Genomic DNA, 17,037 nt, shown 5'->3' with positions numbered 1-17,037 from the left:
CAGATTGGTCTTCAATTTAAACTGCTAGAGCCCACTGTCCTTCAGAGGGAGATCTATGTTTCTACCTTTTCAGTGGGTTCAAACCTATGTATCCCAGAAGGAACAGACTAAGCATGTTGTTTGACGAAATCAAATGGCAATAAGCTTTAATAGTAACATGGTTTGTTGATAACCATGTTTCATGCAAAGGTCAAATCATAAGAATGCCCTGCATACTGCATGCCCACACAGAGACACAATGAGTATAATAAAATCTAGTCTGTCCACAGATTGCATTTTATGTATGGTCATAGAGAATTAAACTGTGTAAATGGTCCTTTGTCGTGGTTTAACCCCGGCCGGTAACCAAGCCCCAGGCAGCAGCTTGCTCACTCCCCCTCACCCAGAGCGATGGGGAAGAGAATCAGAAAGGAATGTGAAACTCAAGGGCTGAGATAAGAAAAATATAATGGGTAAAGCAAAAGCCACACACACAAGCAAAGCAAAGCAAGGAATTCATTCACCACTCCCCACGGGCAGGCAGGTGCTCAGCCGTCCCCAGGACAGCCGGGCTCCATCCCGTGTAACGGTTACTTGGGAAGACAAACGCCATAATGCCACATGTCCCCCCCTTCCTCCTTCTTCCCCCCAGTTTATATACTCGGCATGACGTCATATGGTATGGAATATCCCTTGGGGTGGTTCAGGTCACCTGTCCTGGCTGTGTCCCCTCCCAATTCCCCATGTCCCTCCAGCCCTCTGGCTGGCAGGGCCCAAGGAACTGAATAGTCCTTGGTTTAGTATAAACATCACCCAGCAACAACTAAAAATGTCAATGTCCTACCAACATTGCTCTCACATCAGAGCCAAAACACAGCACTGCATCAGCTACTAAGAAGAAAACTAACTCTATCCCAGCTGAAACCAGGACATCCTTGAAGCCTTTTTTTGGCTTTAAGACCACCTTCTCCCCAGTCAGAGGGACAAGGACCACAGGTGTTTGAGAAGCACAACCCCACCACTGTGAGGTGGCTGTCATAAAGACATTCAGACTAAATACTTGCAGGCCAAGGCTTCAAAGGCTGCTGAGCTGCCCACATCCCTCCTTCCCTCCTCTACAGCCCACCTCTGAATGCAGGTGACAACAGTTGACAGAACACACTTCTGCCACTGTGGCTGATGCCAGATTTAAGCACTGGCAATCTGGACAATGGGACAACTCCCAAGGTAATGGCAGCTCGAACAATTTTTAGGTGGTGGGGATCTCAATTGAAAATCATTTAATAGCCATATGAGTGGTGTATGGAATGGTAATTTAAAAGAAAAACACTGTGCAAAGAAAGAACAGTATAGGATATCCATTACCAAGCTAATGTTCTGAAGATGAGAACATTCTGTTGTTAACCCATAAAAAATGTCTAAATAATTACTTCTTATAGATTACCTCTTATATGCCTAACTCTGCATCAGCCAGCTTGATGGTACTCGGGAGATAACCCTTCAAAACTGTCCTGGTTCCAGCTGGGGTGCAGTTAACTTCCTTCTCCGCAGCGGGTGCAGCTGTGCTGTGGCTGTGCTGTGCGAGCAATGCTGACAGCACACGGGTGGGTTTGGCTGTGCCCGGGTGGTGTCTATACTCAGTCAGGGACTTCTCAGGGTCTCAGGCCCGGCCAGCCAGAGGGCTGGGGGGGCACGGGGAGCTGGGGGGGGACACAGCCGGGACAGCTGGCCCGAACTACCCAAAGGGATATTCCACACCATGGGGCGTCATGCTGAGTATATAAACTGGGGGAAGAAGGAGGAAGGGGGGGACATGTGGCATTATGGCGTTTGTCTTCCCAAGTAACCGTTACGAGTGATGGAGCCCGGCTGTCCTGGGGATGGCTGAGCACCTGCCTGCCTAAGGGAAGCGGTGAATTAATTCCTTGTTTTGCCTTGCTTGCACACATGGCTTTTGCTTTACCTATTAAATCTTATCTCAGCCCTTGAGTTTTACATTCCTTTCTGATTCTCCTCCCTATCCCTCTGGGTGAGGGGGGAGCAAGCGAGTAGCTGCGTGCTCCTTCATTGCTGGCCAGGGTTAAACCATGACAAGAACTCTGTCTTTAGCACTGGACATCTAGTGCATCACATAATTTGACACACCTCATTTACATAACCTTTTTTAACTGAGGAGCCTCTTGAGTCACGTTTGCAAGGTGCTGCCAAATAGCTGACTTGCTACTGGACAGCTGCAGTCACATTTTTGAAAGCTGCTGCTGCTGAGGCCACAGTCGTACTGTTTATATTTTCACTTAGTACAGTGTATTCACTTCTGACATAATGAGCCACAACAAAACTGCCCATCATTCAAAAGACTGAAAAAACAAATAACTTGTCAACCAGTGCTAAATGCCACCCTGATTCTTTCTGAAGCTTCTCCGTAACTCTCAACTCTTCCAGGTTTTCATGAACTGAACTTGCAGTTCTTCCCTGGGAATACCACTGTGTTGCACTGGGTCTCAGCACCCTCCTCTTCAGTATTTTATCGGGGGCAGCTCAGTGCTTTGGTGAAGCAGAAAATAAACATAAGAACATGGGGTCCTGGTACATAGCTGCTGCATGAAGTTCTAACTGATAAGTGTAACAGGTGTGCCCTGTGTAATTCACATTGACAGAATGGTGGAGGCTGCCAAGAACCTCTGGATGTCACCTGGCCCAACCCCCTGCTCAAGCAGTGTCACCTAGACCCAGGTGCCCCGGACCATTCCCAGATGGCTTTTGCATATCTCCAGGGATATAGACTCCGCTGCCTCCCTGGGCAACCTGTGCCAGTGCTCAGTCACCTTCACAGTGAAAAAGTGCTCCCTGATTTTCAGGAGGAACTTCCTGTGTTTCCCTGTGTGCCCGTTGCCTCTGGCCGCGACACTGGGCACCACTGAAAAGAGCCTGGCTCTGTCCTTTTTGCACCGTCTATTCAGGTATGTATATATATATTAATGAGATCTCCCCGAGCCTTCTCCAGGCTGAACAGTCCCAGTCCTCTTAGCCTTTTCCTCACAGGAGAGATTATTCAGACCGTCATCTTCATGGCCCTTTGCTGGACTCTCTTCAGCATATCCATGTCTGTCTTGTACTGGGGAGCCGAGAACTGGACCCAGCACAGCAGGTGTGGCCTCACCAGTGCTGAATAAAGGGCAAGAATCACCTCTCTTGACCTGCTGGCAACAGTACTCATAATGCAGCCCAAGACACCACTGGCCACCTTTGCTGCACAAGCATGTTCGTGACTCAGGTTCAAGTTGGTGTCTACCAGGTCCCCCAGGGCCTTTTCTGCAAAGATGCTTTCCAGTTGGGCAGCCCCCAGCACCTACCCGTGCCTGGTGATTTTAGTTCCCAGGACTTGGCACTTCCCCTTGTTGAACTGCACGAGGTTCCCATCAGCCCATTTCTCCAGCCTGTCAGGTCCCTCTGGATGGCACCATGATGCTCTGGTGTCTCAGCCCCTCCTCCCAGTATGGTGTCATCGGCAAACACGCTAAGGGTGATTCTGCCCCAGATCACTGATGAAGATGTTAAACAGCACTGGACCCAAAACTGACCCCTGGGCACACTTATAGTTACCGGCCTCCAACTAGGCCTTTGTGCCACCCTCTGGGCTCATCTTTTGTTATCACTTGTAGTCCGCTCCAGGCACCGAATTCATTCAAGGTGCCGTGAAGGTACCATTCAAGGCGCACTGCTGCTGCACTCTGCGACGAGCGTGCGGGCGTGCTCCTCACGTCTGAGCGGCAGAGGTGGCTGCAGCCACCAGGCCTCCCGCCGCCTGCCCTCTGCCAAGGCTGCACAGGGCAGGGAGAGGCCCTCCCTCAAGGCCGTAATCCAAGCCCGCCCAGGCGGGCAGCCCGCGCCCCCTGACATGGAGCGAGCTACCGCCGCCACTTCTCAGTACCGCACCATTCTCGCGTCACGTTTCCGGCACCGACCGAGGAGATCTCCCCGTGGGACACCCGACCGCCCTGCGCTCCCTCCCCGCCCGCCTCACAAGGCCCGCCCGCGGCCCGGCCCGAGCCCGCCGCGCCCCGCCGCGCCCTCGCTCCGCCCTCGCCCCGCCCCGCCCTCGCTCCGCCCTCGCCCCCGCCGTCCAGGCGCATGCGCAGCGGAAGCTGCGCGCGCAGCCCGCGGGCGCACACGTTGCGCCTCCTTACAGGGTGATGCGCTTTAGAGACAGCACCACCGGCCAATGGGATTCCCGGACATGGAGGCGGGACGGGATTTCCTGGCGAAGAGGAAGAGGGGTGAGGGGGCGCGGGCCGGCGGCGGTAGCGGTGCCGGGGCTGCCGTTGCTATGGCCGCTGCCGCCACTGCCACGTCTCCAGCTGATAAGGAGAGGTAACGCGTGCCGCGCCCTGCAAGGCGGCGACCTGCCCAGCGGGGCCCGCTATGGGAGCCCGCTGGTACCCTGCCTTGGAGCGGGGCGCGGCCGAGGGCGCGCTGGGGACGCGGCCGGCGGTGAGGGGACGGGTGTCTGCGTGAGGCGGGTCGGGCCCGCAGCTGTAGCGGCGATCCGCAGCCTGGGCGATGACAGCAGCGTGCCGTGTGAGGTGGCCGCCCGCCGAGCGTGCTGTGGTCGCCGTTCGGGGCTGCTCCCGGACGCTCCGTGCGGCGCTGGGGGGGGACGGCGACGGCGGGGCCTGCGGGCCTCACGCCGGGCCCTGAGGCGGGGCACCGGCCACCCCAAGGGGTGGCAGTGGGGGCTGATCTGGCATCAGGCCGTGCAGGGAGGTGACTGCCGTGCTTGTGGTGAGGCGGGAGGCTGAGGTGTGGCGGTGTCAGATTCGGGAGTGCTTGAGGCCGCGCTGCCCTGTTACTCTTTGAGCGTGTCGTGTAAAGCTGAGGCAGAGGCTGTGGGGGTCGGGGCGGTGTGTTGGTGGTTGTGAACGTCAGGAACGAGACCGAAAAGTTCCTGTGCGGCACTCTTGCCAGCTAAGCAAGAGGTACTGGCTGGCTCATAAAGAGGAGTGTAGATAACCAAGTGAAAAGCCACTTAGCAGGGGAGGAAGAGTAGGAGTTCAGATTGCTGAGGCTTGTTTTAGAGACAGCAAGAAATGCACCCAGGAAAGCAGAAAGGATTAGTGATCCTTGTCAGTCTCCGACTAACTGAACATTAGTCTGCTTCAGATTATTTGCTCGCTTTTTGCTTCTCTATTTCCTTATACTGTCATAGCTTTTTATTCACATATAGGCATTTCTAGCTAGTTGGGGTTTTTTATTGTCTAACAAGAAGTATAGTTGACATTCCATCACTCTTGTTCCCTGTATGTGCTTGATAGGTTTCTAGGCCTAGTTCTTCAGAGGCTTTATAACTTAGGCAAATCTGGGTTGTTCTGTGTGTGAATAGGCAAGGGAAGGCAAATCTATAGCAAAAAAAAATCCTGTTTCTTGCTTCTATCAAGAACTTAATCAGTAATTAATGTACTACAACCTCATCAAGAAACCTTTAATTCTTTTCAGGGAAATGGATATGTTTTTTTCTAGATTGCAGGGGTTTAAGAAATGGGTCAAAATGCTCGCTTTCAGCCTTTTTTTTTTTCCGCAAGATAGGTAGTGCCATCCTTTGTACACACTGTGCCTCAAAAAGTGGTGTCATGCAAAGAACGTTTCAGCCAAATGGTCGTGCAGTGTCCTGGATAACTCAAAATTGGGTTTTACTAATTGGTCTAGGGAAAATAAGTAGTTGTTCTAAGCTTCTGTGGGAACTTTTGTGTTGTAGCAGTGAGATTTATTTTTTGTTTTGCTAGGAAAATACTGCATAAACAATTAAGGAGTTGATACTGCTTACTAAAACTCACTGTTTTTTCTTTGTAGATATATCTGCATTTATCCAGCGTATTTGAACAACAAGAAGACAATAGCGGAAGGAAGAAGGATACCTATAGACAAAGTAATTTTGTGGGTGGCAGGGAAATACGATGTTTTGTTTTGCTGTGCAGTAGTGTGTAGAGAGTTGGAAAATAACCCTCAAAGCTGTTATCTTTCCAGTCCCCCGTGGCAAGTAGCTCAATAACTGGAAATTACAGTGTATTTGAAGATAACCTAGTGTCAGCATGTGAATTTGGTAGAAGAGCACTGGGTCTAAGTGTCTGTCTTTCATGTGGGCAGCACCTTTGGCAAGCAGGTGAAGTAATGGGAGGCTAGTGGTCTCAGCCTCCTACATATAAGTAGTTTGCCAAATCTGAAAGCAATATAGAAAAGAATAGCTAGCTAGTGATTGGGTTTTGGTGCCTGACTACATATGCCTGTAGTCTGTGACCTGTCCCCTTTGTGGCAGAGTCAGTAGCTGTTGCTTTTTCTGTCCAGAAATAGTGTTTTATCATTTCATTCCTTTGTAATGTTTTTAACAAGCAGCACTTGGAATATAAAGAGCTTTTCTCACTGCTTAGGGTTGGGATTTTTTTTCTGATAATAGCTAAAAATAAAATCATTCTTGAGCATACAAGTTGCCAGTCAAAGATCTATCTAGGGGATGCTGCCCTGTGCCTAGAAAGTTTCTACACTTTTCTACTTCAGTTCTTGCTGTGAGTTTGCTGTTGCTGATTCATAGCATCTAGGGGTTTTTATAACTATAATAAATATTATTTCATTTCAATTACTTTTCCTAAGCAATTCTTTTATTTGCTCCCCATCCTAATTAAATCTGTCTTACCTGCTTCTTTGATGTCTTCTTTCTTCTTTTTTTTGAATGGTTTCTAGGCCATAGGTGTGCTCACAGGTGACTTCTACAGTAGTTTTGTCGTTATTTGAAGTACCTTGTCTTTGCCATCTGCTTTTTCTAGTTTTAGAATATAGGGTGAGAAACTGCTAACTCTTGCTGTGTAGGTAGTTAATCACTGAAAAACAGTTAACTGTGACACATTGTTTCAACAGGCTGTTGAAAATCCCACCTCTACAGAAATCCAAGATGTATGTGCAGCAGTTGGATTCAATGTGCTGTTAGAGGTAATTTAAAAAAAAAAAAAAAAAAAAAAAAACACCACAAAAGCCCCACATAACCTTGGTATGTGTCTCTGTTCTTCTTTTGTTAGGTGTTTTCTTACAGATAGGATAAATTACAATTGAGAAGTTTTTATTATCAGCCAAGATGCTTGCTTTGAGTAATAACTGACCGTAATTATGAAGTTAATGTTGGAATACTGTATGCAAAACAGGAATAACCCAGATCTCTTGAGACAATGCTACTTTTGAAAGATTACTTTTATTTTAACTATCTTTCTGAGGAGACTATCGTAGATGCTTAAAAATGTCAGAATAAAAGCTAAACTTGCAAGTTGCAATTCTGCAAATTAAGCTTTTAAAAAGGCATATTTTTAATGTAAGGTGGTTACCTTTTGGAATGAGTGTCCTCTAGGAATAGGATTCTGATGCTTGAAATATTCAGAGTCCTTTGGAGTTATGTTTTAGCCAAAGAATGTTAATTTTTTACTGCAGTACCTGCTTGCTTGTGAAGTGGTTTAAGTTGGTTACTTTCTTAGGGAATGAATTTGGGTTTCCAGAGAGGTAACTTTTCACCGTTTGTTTTCTGAATTAATTAGTAATTTAAAGAACTATTGAATTTTCTAAAAAGAGTTTAGGTCCTCATTTAAGAGTGTGACTGGTATCCAAAAACCAGTACAAAAAAATCGCTTTGCTTTCCAGAAGTCTAATATATTCCTGTTAGTGCACATCAGCCTGTGAAAATAGGCAGTACCATTAAGAAACCTGTAACATTTTACAAAAAATGAAGGCTATGAGTATCCAGAAGCAGTGAGCCTGGGATTGTGAGCTGTGACTTAGTGTCTGTAGGTGTCCAGAAGTGTTTGTGGGTGTGGAGATGAAACAAAAACCTGTGTCACTGCAGTCCAGACTGGTGGGGAAGCAGAACAGTACCTGTAGTAGGCCACTTGCTTAATTGTTCAGTACTAATAACTGGTTGCAGCAGTGCTGCTGAAGAAGTTACACTGTAGGTTTGGATACTACTGTGGTGCCTGAATGGTGGATGACGCTGTTGGAAGGCTGTGGTTATGGATTACACCTGTTCAGAATTCCAGGCTGCTATGACTTAAATTAATTGCCAGACAAATTTTGCAGAAAATTATTCTAGTTCTTATTATAATTTTCTCTTTTGTGTGACAGAAAAATAAGATGTATCCTAGAGAGTGGAACAGAGATGTGCAGTACAGAGGTAGAGTAAGAATCCAGCTCAAACAAGATGATGGCAACCCATGTTTACCTCAGTTTCCAACCCGTGAGTAGAGTACCTGCGTTAGATACTTTATTTGTTGATAAAACATAGACAGTCTTTTTTTATGTTACCAGCTTGTTTAATTAGTTTTTGCTAATGTAAGTTCTACAACTTTAATTAAATCTCTTTGCCTGTATAACTCAACCAAATCAAGTTGGTGTGTGAGTGAGCACTCAGTGGAGTTTGTAAAAATGCTGTTGTCTTTGATCCTGCTGTTTCTTCAGCAGTTGCATTGGAGGGCGTTGTGTTGTGTGATTGCTATGTTGAACGAAGCCACTATTCTACTGTTTTGTTGACAGATAAAACAGGATTTTGTATTAAAATGGCTAAATTCCACTTTTTCTTGGGTTACAGACATTGGCTAGGCATCACCATGGATGCCAACTGATATAATGCCAAGTTCATTTGAGTTTTCTGCTGGCCATTTTCATAAATCAACAGTGGAGCAGCTCCCTTTAATTAACAAGAATAGTTCATCTTGAATTACAAGTAATTTGGTCTTAAGTGAAGAGCAAGAAGAATGCTGAATCTGAAGTAGCATAAGAGTGCTGTTGGTCAGAAGGAGTTGATTTAAAACTATATTCCTGCTGGAAGACAGCAGTGCTTTTCAAAAAATGCAGCTTTTGCCTGATCATTCTGTCCCAGGTATTTTAGGCCATTAAGAGTTGAAGAGAAAGAGTAACAGGAAGGATGTAGATACTTTGAACATTGTCGGGTTATGTTCCAGTCTGCGGTGACATTTGAGTCCTGTACTTCTTTAAAACAAAAAAAAAAAAATTAAAAAAATAAAGTTGCGAACATTTTTCACAAACTTCTAGCTATGTAGGGGAAGGAAGCAGAACTCCTAGGCTTTGTATCTAATTTAAGAGAAATCTGAAGTGAGACTGAAGTTTCTGACTTTGAAAATTATGCAAATGTTCTTAACACAGTACGCATGCATTGATCTCTTTCTGTATTTTTAGGTAAATCAGTGATGCTATATGCTGCAGAAACCATTCCCAAACTGAAAACAAGAACCCAAAAGATGGGAGGTAGTGATCAAAGCCTTCAGCAAGGAGAGGGAGGCAAGAAAGGTAAAGGGAAGAAAAAGAAATGAGCTCACATCTGGAATAATTGTTACTTCACATAGTTACACTTGCAACAAATGTGGATGGACACATTACTTGCTGCAACTTTGAAGTGAAAGATACAAGCAAGAAATGAAATGAAGCTGAATAGAACTGTCTGCTTTTCTCAGAACTGGAATGCATGTAGCTGCCTCACATCTGTAACAATAAATCTGTCTTCACACACGACCTGCAAGTTTGAAGCTAGCACCCACTTCTAAAAGTGGAAGAACATAAGCAAATGGGGTGGGTGGGAGAACTATTCTTTCCAGAAGAAATATGCAGCTTTTGATAAATAAAGAAATACTCTTATGCAGACTAGATATCTGAAAACTGGTTGCCTTAGTAAGCCATCTATCAATGCTAGTGAAGTGATTGTCTTAATTCTGGAGGGTCTTTATCACTAACAGAAAAATGTAAATCAGTAAAGTTATGGCTCTAAACTCTTGCTGATAATCTTTCACCACTGTCAAGTGTACTAATAAAGGTGACATGGTAATTTTTTAAAAAATCATGAAATACTTTTGAAGAAGTGTTAATTTTTCCTCCACAGCCTGTGTTAAAGTAGTCAGTGACATATGTTGTAAGGATAATATTGTAAAATTTTAAGACAATTTGAAAAAAGTAGCTCACTTTTGTGTGTTGTATAATATGGGATACTGTATTATCCTATTTTGTGTTGTTGTTTGAGAGCTTAGGAAACTTAGCTTTAATTTTTTTAACTGTTAAATACTATTTCAGGTGTCCGAGGCTTGCAATATCTGATAACAAAATATTTGGGTTTTTTTTTGGGTAGGCCATGAACAGGGACAGAAATTTATTTGGGGAAGATGAGTTAGAACAGCTGCAAGGCTCCTTTGAGGTAATCAAGAAATGTACTGTGCAAGTTTAAATGAGGGATACCTTAGTGTAAGGAGACTGAAAAAGAAGCAGCAGCACCTGTTTTGAGTTTAAAAGCAAAAATCTTGCATGAGTTTGCTAATCCTTACTACATGGAAACAAAGTCAGTTGAATGCTTTCACAAATGACTACTGGAAGCACGTTATCAGGTTATTTTTGATAAACTTTTCATGTGGCAACATTCTCTTTTAGGATCTTGCTTGTTTATCTATCAGTATGCTATTCTATGGCATCACCTTTTTCCTCACTTTAAAAGACAAAGAGCATTAAAAATGTATCTAGGTGTTTAATGACTATTCTAAAGTAATGAAAATGGGTAAAGTTCTTGATGGTATCCCTGCTCAAGTTACTTGTGCTTGTAGTTTGAGTTTTCTTATGTTCTTGTATTCCTTGTTCCACTCAGCTGCATCTTTTTCAAGTAGATGGTGAGCTACCAGTGCCCCTTGAAGTTGATGCTGATAGGTACCGATAGTGCAACTGCCTAAAGCCCCTGACCTGTGAACAGTTCAGTCAGTTGTACTTCCTGCCTGTAATACCTTGTGTGTTTCTTGTGTTGCGTTGCTTAACAAAGGAGGAGGATGTGCTCTTGTTCTCATTGCAGTTGTACCAAATCCAAAACCTGCTGTGACAAAGTTCCTCTGGCCAGGGCCTGTGCCAGTGTGAGTAGCAGTATGCAGGGTCTCTAAAGCAGTATGCCTTAGGAGAAGAAATCTGTGTTCTAAGGCTGAAATTGACCATGGTCATACACAAATGTCTTCAGGGTTTTTTTCAGCTGATGTAGGTTTATACAAGCTACCTTTGGAGTATCTGGCCTTGAAGACACTCCTGATTTTTGTGAAGCTAGTTAAATGGTATCTCTGTGAGTTGATGGAATGCCGTGGGGTAGGAATAGGTGCTTTCTGAAGTTTTTTTTTTTGTTACACAAAACAACTGGACATGGCCAGAGATTGTTGGTTACCCTGTAGAGTTAGGGAAGCACTACAAACTTTGTTGCAGTATGGTGCAAAAAAACCCAAGTGAGATATGCAAGCAAGAGAGGAAGATACGCTTGTGATGCAAAAGACTCTTACCTGCCCACAGATTGTGGGGCTGAAGTTATTCCTGGCTTTTCCTGAGTGCTGAGTAACTTTTCTGAAGCTTGATTTAAAATGAGAACTCTGAAAACTAACTGGTGCAAAATAACTCTGCTCCATGATGTGAAGGGGAATAACACCAGCCAAGTCACGATCATGTTATGCCTAAATATTGTAAATCAGAGCTTTAGACTATTGACAGCTGAAAAATGTGAAGGTTAAGTGTCATGGGATATCTGTTTACAGTGGCCAGAAATTAAATGTCTTAAGAAGTTGTCTGTGCTATGGTGCGTATGTTGGGAAAGAATCTTGGCAGCATTGCTTAACAAAATTTCCCAGTCAAAGAATCCAAACTAGTAAAGCTATTTTAAACTGTAACTATCTTACAAAAATAAACACCTGAGAGAGATTTCTGGAAAGAGTAATACTGTTTCAGTAACAGCTGAAGTATCTAAAACTGTGATGTAATGAAATTAACAAAACAAGCTCTGCAGATATTTTGGGTGAAGCTGACTTTTTTTTTTAAAGCAAATTATAGGAAATCAGATGATTACCATTAGGGAGCTGAAGTATGATTCTCCCAACTCCTGCCTGCTTATCTCCCCATCTCTAAAGTAATTCATTTGGGTTTGCTGCTTTTTTTTTAATTATTATTTATGGCTTTAGAGTAAGTATACTATGTAAGAAATACTTGTTCCTAAATGAGGCATCACAAAGTTAGACAGTTCCCCCTTTCCTGCCAGAGTTAAGCTTATAAACCAAGTTTCATTTCTGTAATTCCTGTTTTTCTAAGGAATCTAGTTCATTAGAAGTTTAAAAGTGAGTCAAGATAGTAAATCAGGTTCTTCTGCAGATCTTTCCCCTTCTTCAGCACCCTTCTCTCCTCTTCACCCCTTCAGTGCCTGGGAATAGGGAAGATGGTGAGAGGCCATTGTGGGACCAGGAGTGGAGACAAGGCCACTGTAAAAATGCAGAAACTCTGCCACTGTTGGTCTCAATGCTATCAATTAAAAAATGGGGTTTTTTTAGGGGAGAAACAGGGTGATAATGGATGTACTTTTATTTCACCTGTCTTGCTTCTATAGTTTTCTGTGATCATTTGCTTAGTGTAGCTGCTAAAAAGACACTACGGTCCATGGTTTCCTGCAGGTGGCAATATTGACCAAGACGTGCGTTGCTGAGTGGGAGTTCACTCTGCACGAGGCAGGAGGGATACGGATATCGAGGTGGTGTCACTCCAGAAGGTACTAGACTAGCTATATGAAAGTATATACTTGTTATTTTGTTATGCTGTTCTTTAGGTACCCAGACAAAGACCAAAGGTTTTAAATAGACGTTCAGAGATCAGAATTCTTGTAACAATCCTTGTGACAATTTCTGGGTCAGCAATGGATGGGGCGTTGATGCTGCCAGTAAGCAGATCTAAAGACATCGGCAATCAACAAAGAAATGAGTAAAAATGGAAATGAGGCACTGTTGTGAGATAGATGTTTTATTCTTTCAGATGTATGGAAGAAGGCATGTAGCTGCTGTAGCAGAAGCACAACCATGTTTATTCAGTTTTGATGTAAAGAAAGTCAGTTTCAAAATGTTATTTTGAAATGTGTTTTAACTTGGAAAGTGACAATAATGTATGTGAGCATATGTAGTTCTCCACCTTCAGCCACGAAGTGAATTTACCAAAGACCAGCTCTGCAGAAAATAAAAAACTTGCCTGTGTGTATATATTCTTCCTTGTGTGCACTTAGCAATTAGAGCCACTTAGCCAGAACTCCCTTTTGGAGCGGCACATACATCTGGGATGACCTTTCGTGCTGTACTGAGAGCATGAAAGATGGTGTGGCTCCCTTGTTCCTTCTCTGTGGCTGCCGGTGTAGCTGTGTTGGAACAGAATGGACTATTGTTGGAACTAGACTGTTTCAGTTGGAAGGGACTTACACCTATCATCTAGTCCAACTGCCTGACCACTTAAGGGCTAATCAAAAGTTAAAGCATGTTATTATTTTCCAAATGTCCCTTAAACACTGACAGCCCTGGGGCACCCACCGCCTCTCCAGGAAGCCTGTTTCAGCCTTTAACCGCCCTCTCGGCAAAGCAATGCGCCCTCACATCCAGCCTAAACCTCCCCTGGTGCAGCTTTGAGCCGTCCCCACGTGTCCTGCCACTGGATACCAGTTATTTAGCGTCTTCCTGTTACAGACTGGCCTTTGTGGGGTTATTTTGCCTCTTAGGATAAAACAACCTTGCTTGCCAAAGGGGGGACGTGGGGCTTCTTCCCCAGAAGAAAAAAAGACACAATACAAATACACTCTCTTCATCTATTGCTTTGTAACTTTTGAGCCTGTCGAGTCATTTGGTGACATGACGAAAAGAGCAGAGATCCCAACGGCAGTCAGTGCCCGTAAGTCGTGAAGCGAAGTGGTCAGATGAGGAGGTAAGGCTGTGCTAGTGCATCACCCCCGCGGTGATGAGCGTTTCCCAGAAGGGACAAGGAGAGGCAAGGGGAGTGAGTGTTCAGCCTCTCTGGCTGGCAGTTTGCTCTGGCCAAACTGCATTTGGTGCGTGAAATATTCGACCACACGCAGACGCAGCTGCTGATGAGGCACAGATCGGATGTGGTAAAACAGTTCCCAAATGAGCTGCCTTTTGCTAAAGGCCCTGAAAAGACGGGAGAACGGGATGCACTGTGGGGGCTGGTGTGAGGGAGATGGGGGAAACGAAGCCGCAGGTCGTACGGGAGCTGGGAGAGAGCAGGGGACGCTCCGCGTAGGAACGGAGCAGCCTGCGCTGCGGTGCTGTTTCTCCCCGAACACTGCGTGTGTCTCCTCTCCTCTGGCAGGGCCGGGGGTGGGGGTGGGGGTGGGTGGGTGTTTTGGGTGTGGGATTTCTGAGCTGTGGTGTTTGTTTTCATTTTCCTCCAGATAGCAGAACGTAGATGTATCTAATCGAAGGCTTTAAGAATTCTCCTCCTGCAAGGATGCAATAACACGGAAGGGTAGGTATATGAAGTGTTATTTGTTTTGTGGAATTCCATAACCTCGGCAAAGGTGTCAGCTACCTGGCCTTCCAAGAGATGCAAAATTCAGAGAAGCTCAATTCTTTTTACTTGACGAGTTGATGAGTCCATGTGGGCAACCGAGGATTTTTTGCTCTGCGGTATCTTAATGTTTAATGGACCAGTAGGAAACCTGTTCTTCAGAAAGCCAAGCCAACGTGGTCATACGACTGAGGACTCCCTTAGTGGTCCCCGGCTGCTGTTCCTCAGGTGCTGTCGCGTTCCATCGCACTGCATGTAGAAGTTCTCCGGAAAGGTGAGACTCATGTTCACTGTATTTGCACTGTCACCAGACGTGCAGTTCACAGGAGATAGTGACAGTCTCTCATGACCTACAGGAATTTGTGACATCATTTTTTAAGACTCTGTTCTCCTTTCTTTCCTTGAGAAAGTTATTGTGGGTTGAGGTTGACACGGGGGGTGGGAGGTGACTAAGGAACAGTCGTACTGTTTTTGTGTTGATTCTCAGACTGTTTAAACAGAGTTGACAAGACCGAGATGCAAACTCAAGACACTGTCATAAATTTGTCAAATTAAAAGAGGTTGTGAGGGTTTGACCTGACAAGCCTTAGTCACATCTTCCTCTGCTTACAAGAATTTCTGTTCTTTGTTAACTATCTGCCTTTGATTTGAAGAGTTCGGTTTCATTTTCACGTCACTCGTGGTGATGGTATCATTGTGGGATTTTTAAAATGTTTTTTCTGAGCCTTTTTTCCTTTTTGCTGGATTTGGAAATGCGTAGGATAAAGCAGAAATGGTAGCGGAAAGAACTGCCAAGAGCTGTGCAGCGTGATTTCTTTAGGGCTTTCATGGGACACTAGAAAATCAGCAGGTGAAGAAAAAATGCGGAAATGCCTGTAGCTTGCCATTTTTCCTCTCTCTGTTTCTAAAGATCGCTAAACCTTGATGCTTCCTTACGTGAGCCAGGCTGCAAAGCCTGGGGAGCTGCGCTGCGTAGGCAGCTGCTCGTGCTGCTCGCTGGTGAGAGCAGAGCTGTGTGCCAGGCTCTTCTGTCAGGGCCTGATGCTCTAAACCAGCTCGGCTGTCCCCCGAGATCCTGTAAGGAAGCAGAAGTGCTGCCTTGGGAGAGGTTTCTGCTAGTTCCACAGTAATGAAGTTTCAGTAAACCCAGTAAAAACCCTGGAAAGACCTTCTGCCTTCTTAAAGTAGCTGGGTTTCCAGTGTTGAGGTGTGAGGTTCTTTCTTTTTCTTAAGAAATACTGAGGCATCATAGCAGCCCTCTAAGAATCTCTTTATTTGTGTCCGTTTTTATTCAGCACACTGGAGTGCCAGCACAGACCTGGAGCAGGTGTTCCTACCAGCATTTGCACACAAACGTTGTGAAGAAGAGCTGGAGAAGAGCACGGATCGGTGGGGCCAGCCCAGCACCTGCAGGAAAGGACAGCTTGCTGCAGGAATTCAGCCGTTTCTACTTGCATCAAGGCAAACAGAAAGATCAAGTCAAGTCCTGTTAGCAACAGGTGGCAGCTCTACTGCAAGCAGAAATCTGACCAAGGAGCACTGAATGTAGCTGCTGGTCAAGAAACACCAGGTTGTAAAGGCGAGAAGTTGATTTAAAGCCTAATTCTTAAGTTCTGAGAGAGATGTAGGGAATGTTGTAACACTTACCTAGAAATGTTTTATCCCCATTAATAACAGTGCAAGAACTGTTGAGTAGTATGAGAAATGAAAACTAAGGTCTGTCTCTACTGCAGACCTCATTAAGACTTTCAAAACCCGAGATTTATCAGCTGCTTTTAGAGAAGCCATGTAGCATTTTGTACCTAAATCAAGTAGACTATTAAGTGTATTTATTTATTTGTTGTTATCTCAAGAGGTGAAACTAGATTACACTGGCCACATGACTGCCAAGTACACAGCTGCTGGCTTTTAAAACACAGCACTAGGATTTAGTCTGGCTTACAGGATAGTGCAGTGGGTTTAAGACAGAAATTGTCCTGGTTCCAGCTGGGGTGCAGTTAACTTCCTTCTCCGCAGCGGGTGCAGCTGTGCTGTGGCTGTGCTGTGCGAGCAATGCTGACAGCACACGGGTGGGTTTGGCTGTGCCCGGGTGGTGTCTATACTCAGTCAGGGACTTCTCAGGGTCTCAGGCCCGGCCAGCCAGAGGGCTGGGGGGGCACGGGGAGCTGGGAGGGGACACAGCCGGGACAGCTGGCCCGAACTACCCAAAGGGATATTCCACACCATGGGGTGTCACAGCGAGTATATAAACTGGGGGAAGAAGGAGGAAGGGAGGGACATGTGGCATTACGGCGTTTGTCTTCCCAAGTAACCGTTACACATGATGGAGCCCGGCTGTCCTGGGGATGGCTGAGCACCTGCCTGCCCGTGGGAAGCGGTGAATTAATTCCTTGTTTTGCCTTGCTTGTGTGCACAGCTTTTGCTTTAAACTGTCTCTATCTCAACCCACAAGTTTTCCCCCTTTGATCTTCCAACCCTCTCCCCCATCCCACTGGGGGGGAGGGGGCGGGGAGTGAGCGGCAACGTGGGGCTTAGTACCACGGCAGGAAAACAAGACAAGAAATTAGACCACTGAAATGGTGAGTCACTTCAAAGATTTTACTCACATCTACAACTTTGCTGTAAACTTCATCCTCTTCAGCACATCCACTCATAACAAAAACTTGTCATGGAATGATTAGC

At 45.3% G+C, this 17,037-nt stretch overlaps 1 protein-coding gene across 1 annotated transcript; it reads left to right on the top strand.

The window, feature by feature from the left end:
- Positions 1-4,201: 4,201 nt before the first annotated feature.
- Positions 4,202-9,864, top strand: SRP19 (signal recognition particle 19). The gene is made up of 5 exons (XM_040580275.1): positions 4,202-4,350; positions 5,827-5,902; positions 6,886-6,957; positions 8,131-8,242; positions 9,202-9,864. Exons 1-5 carry the CDS (start codon positions 4,202-4,204, stop codon positions 9,333-9,335), a joined length of 543 nt encoding a protein of 180 aa, XP_040436209.1. The 3' UTR covers positions 9,336-9,864.
- The last annotated feature ends 7,173 nt before the right edge of the window (positions 9,865-17,037 follow it).

This window comes from Falco naumanni, chromosome Z, assembly GCF_017639655.2.
Source record: "Falco naumanni isolate bFalNau1 chromosome Z, bFalNau1.pat, whole genome shotgun sequence".
In the NCBI taxonomy this organism is placed as follows: Eukaryota; Metazoa; Chordata; class Aves; order Falconiformes; family Falconidae; genus Falco; species Falco naumanni.
The sequence above is the reverse complement of the archived record's forward strand: the minus strand, read 5'-3'. Positions and strand labels throughout refer to the sequence as shown.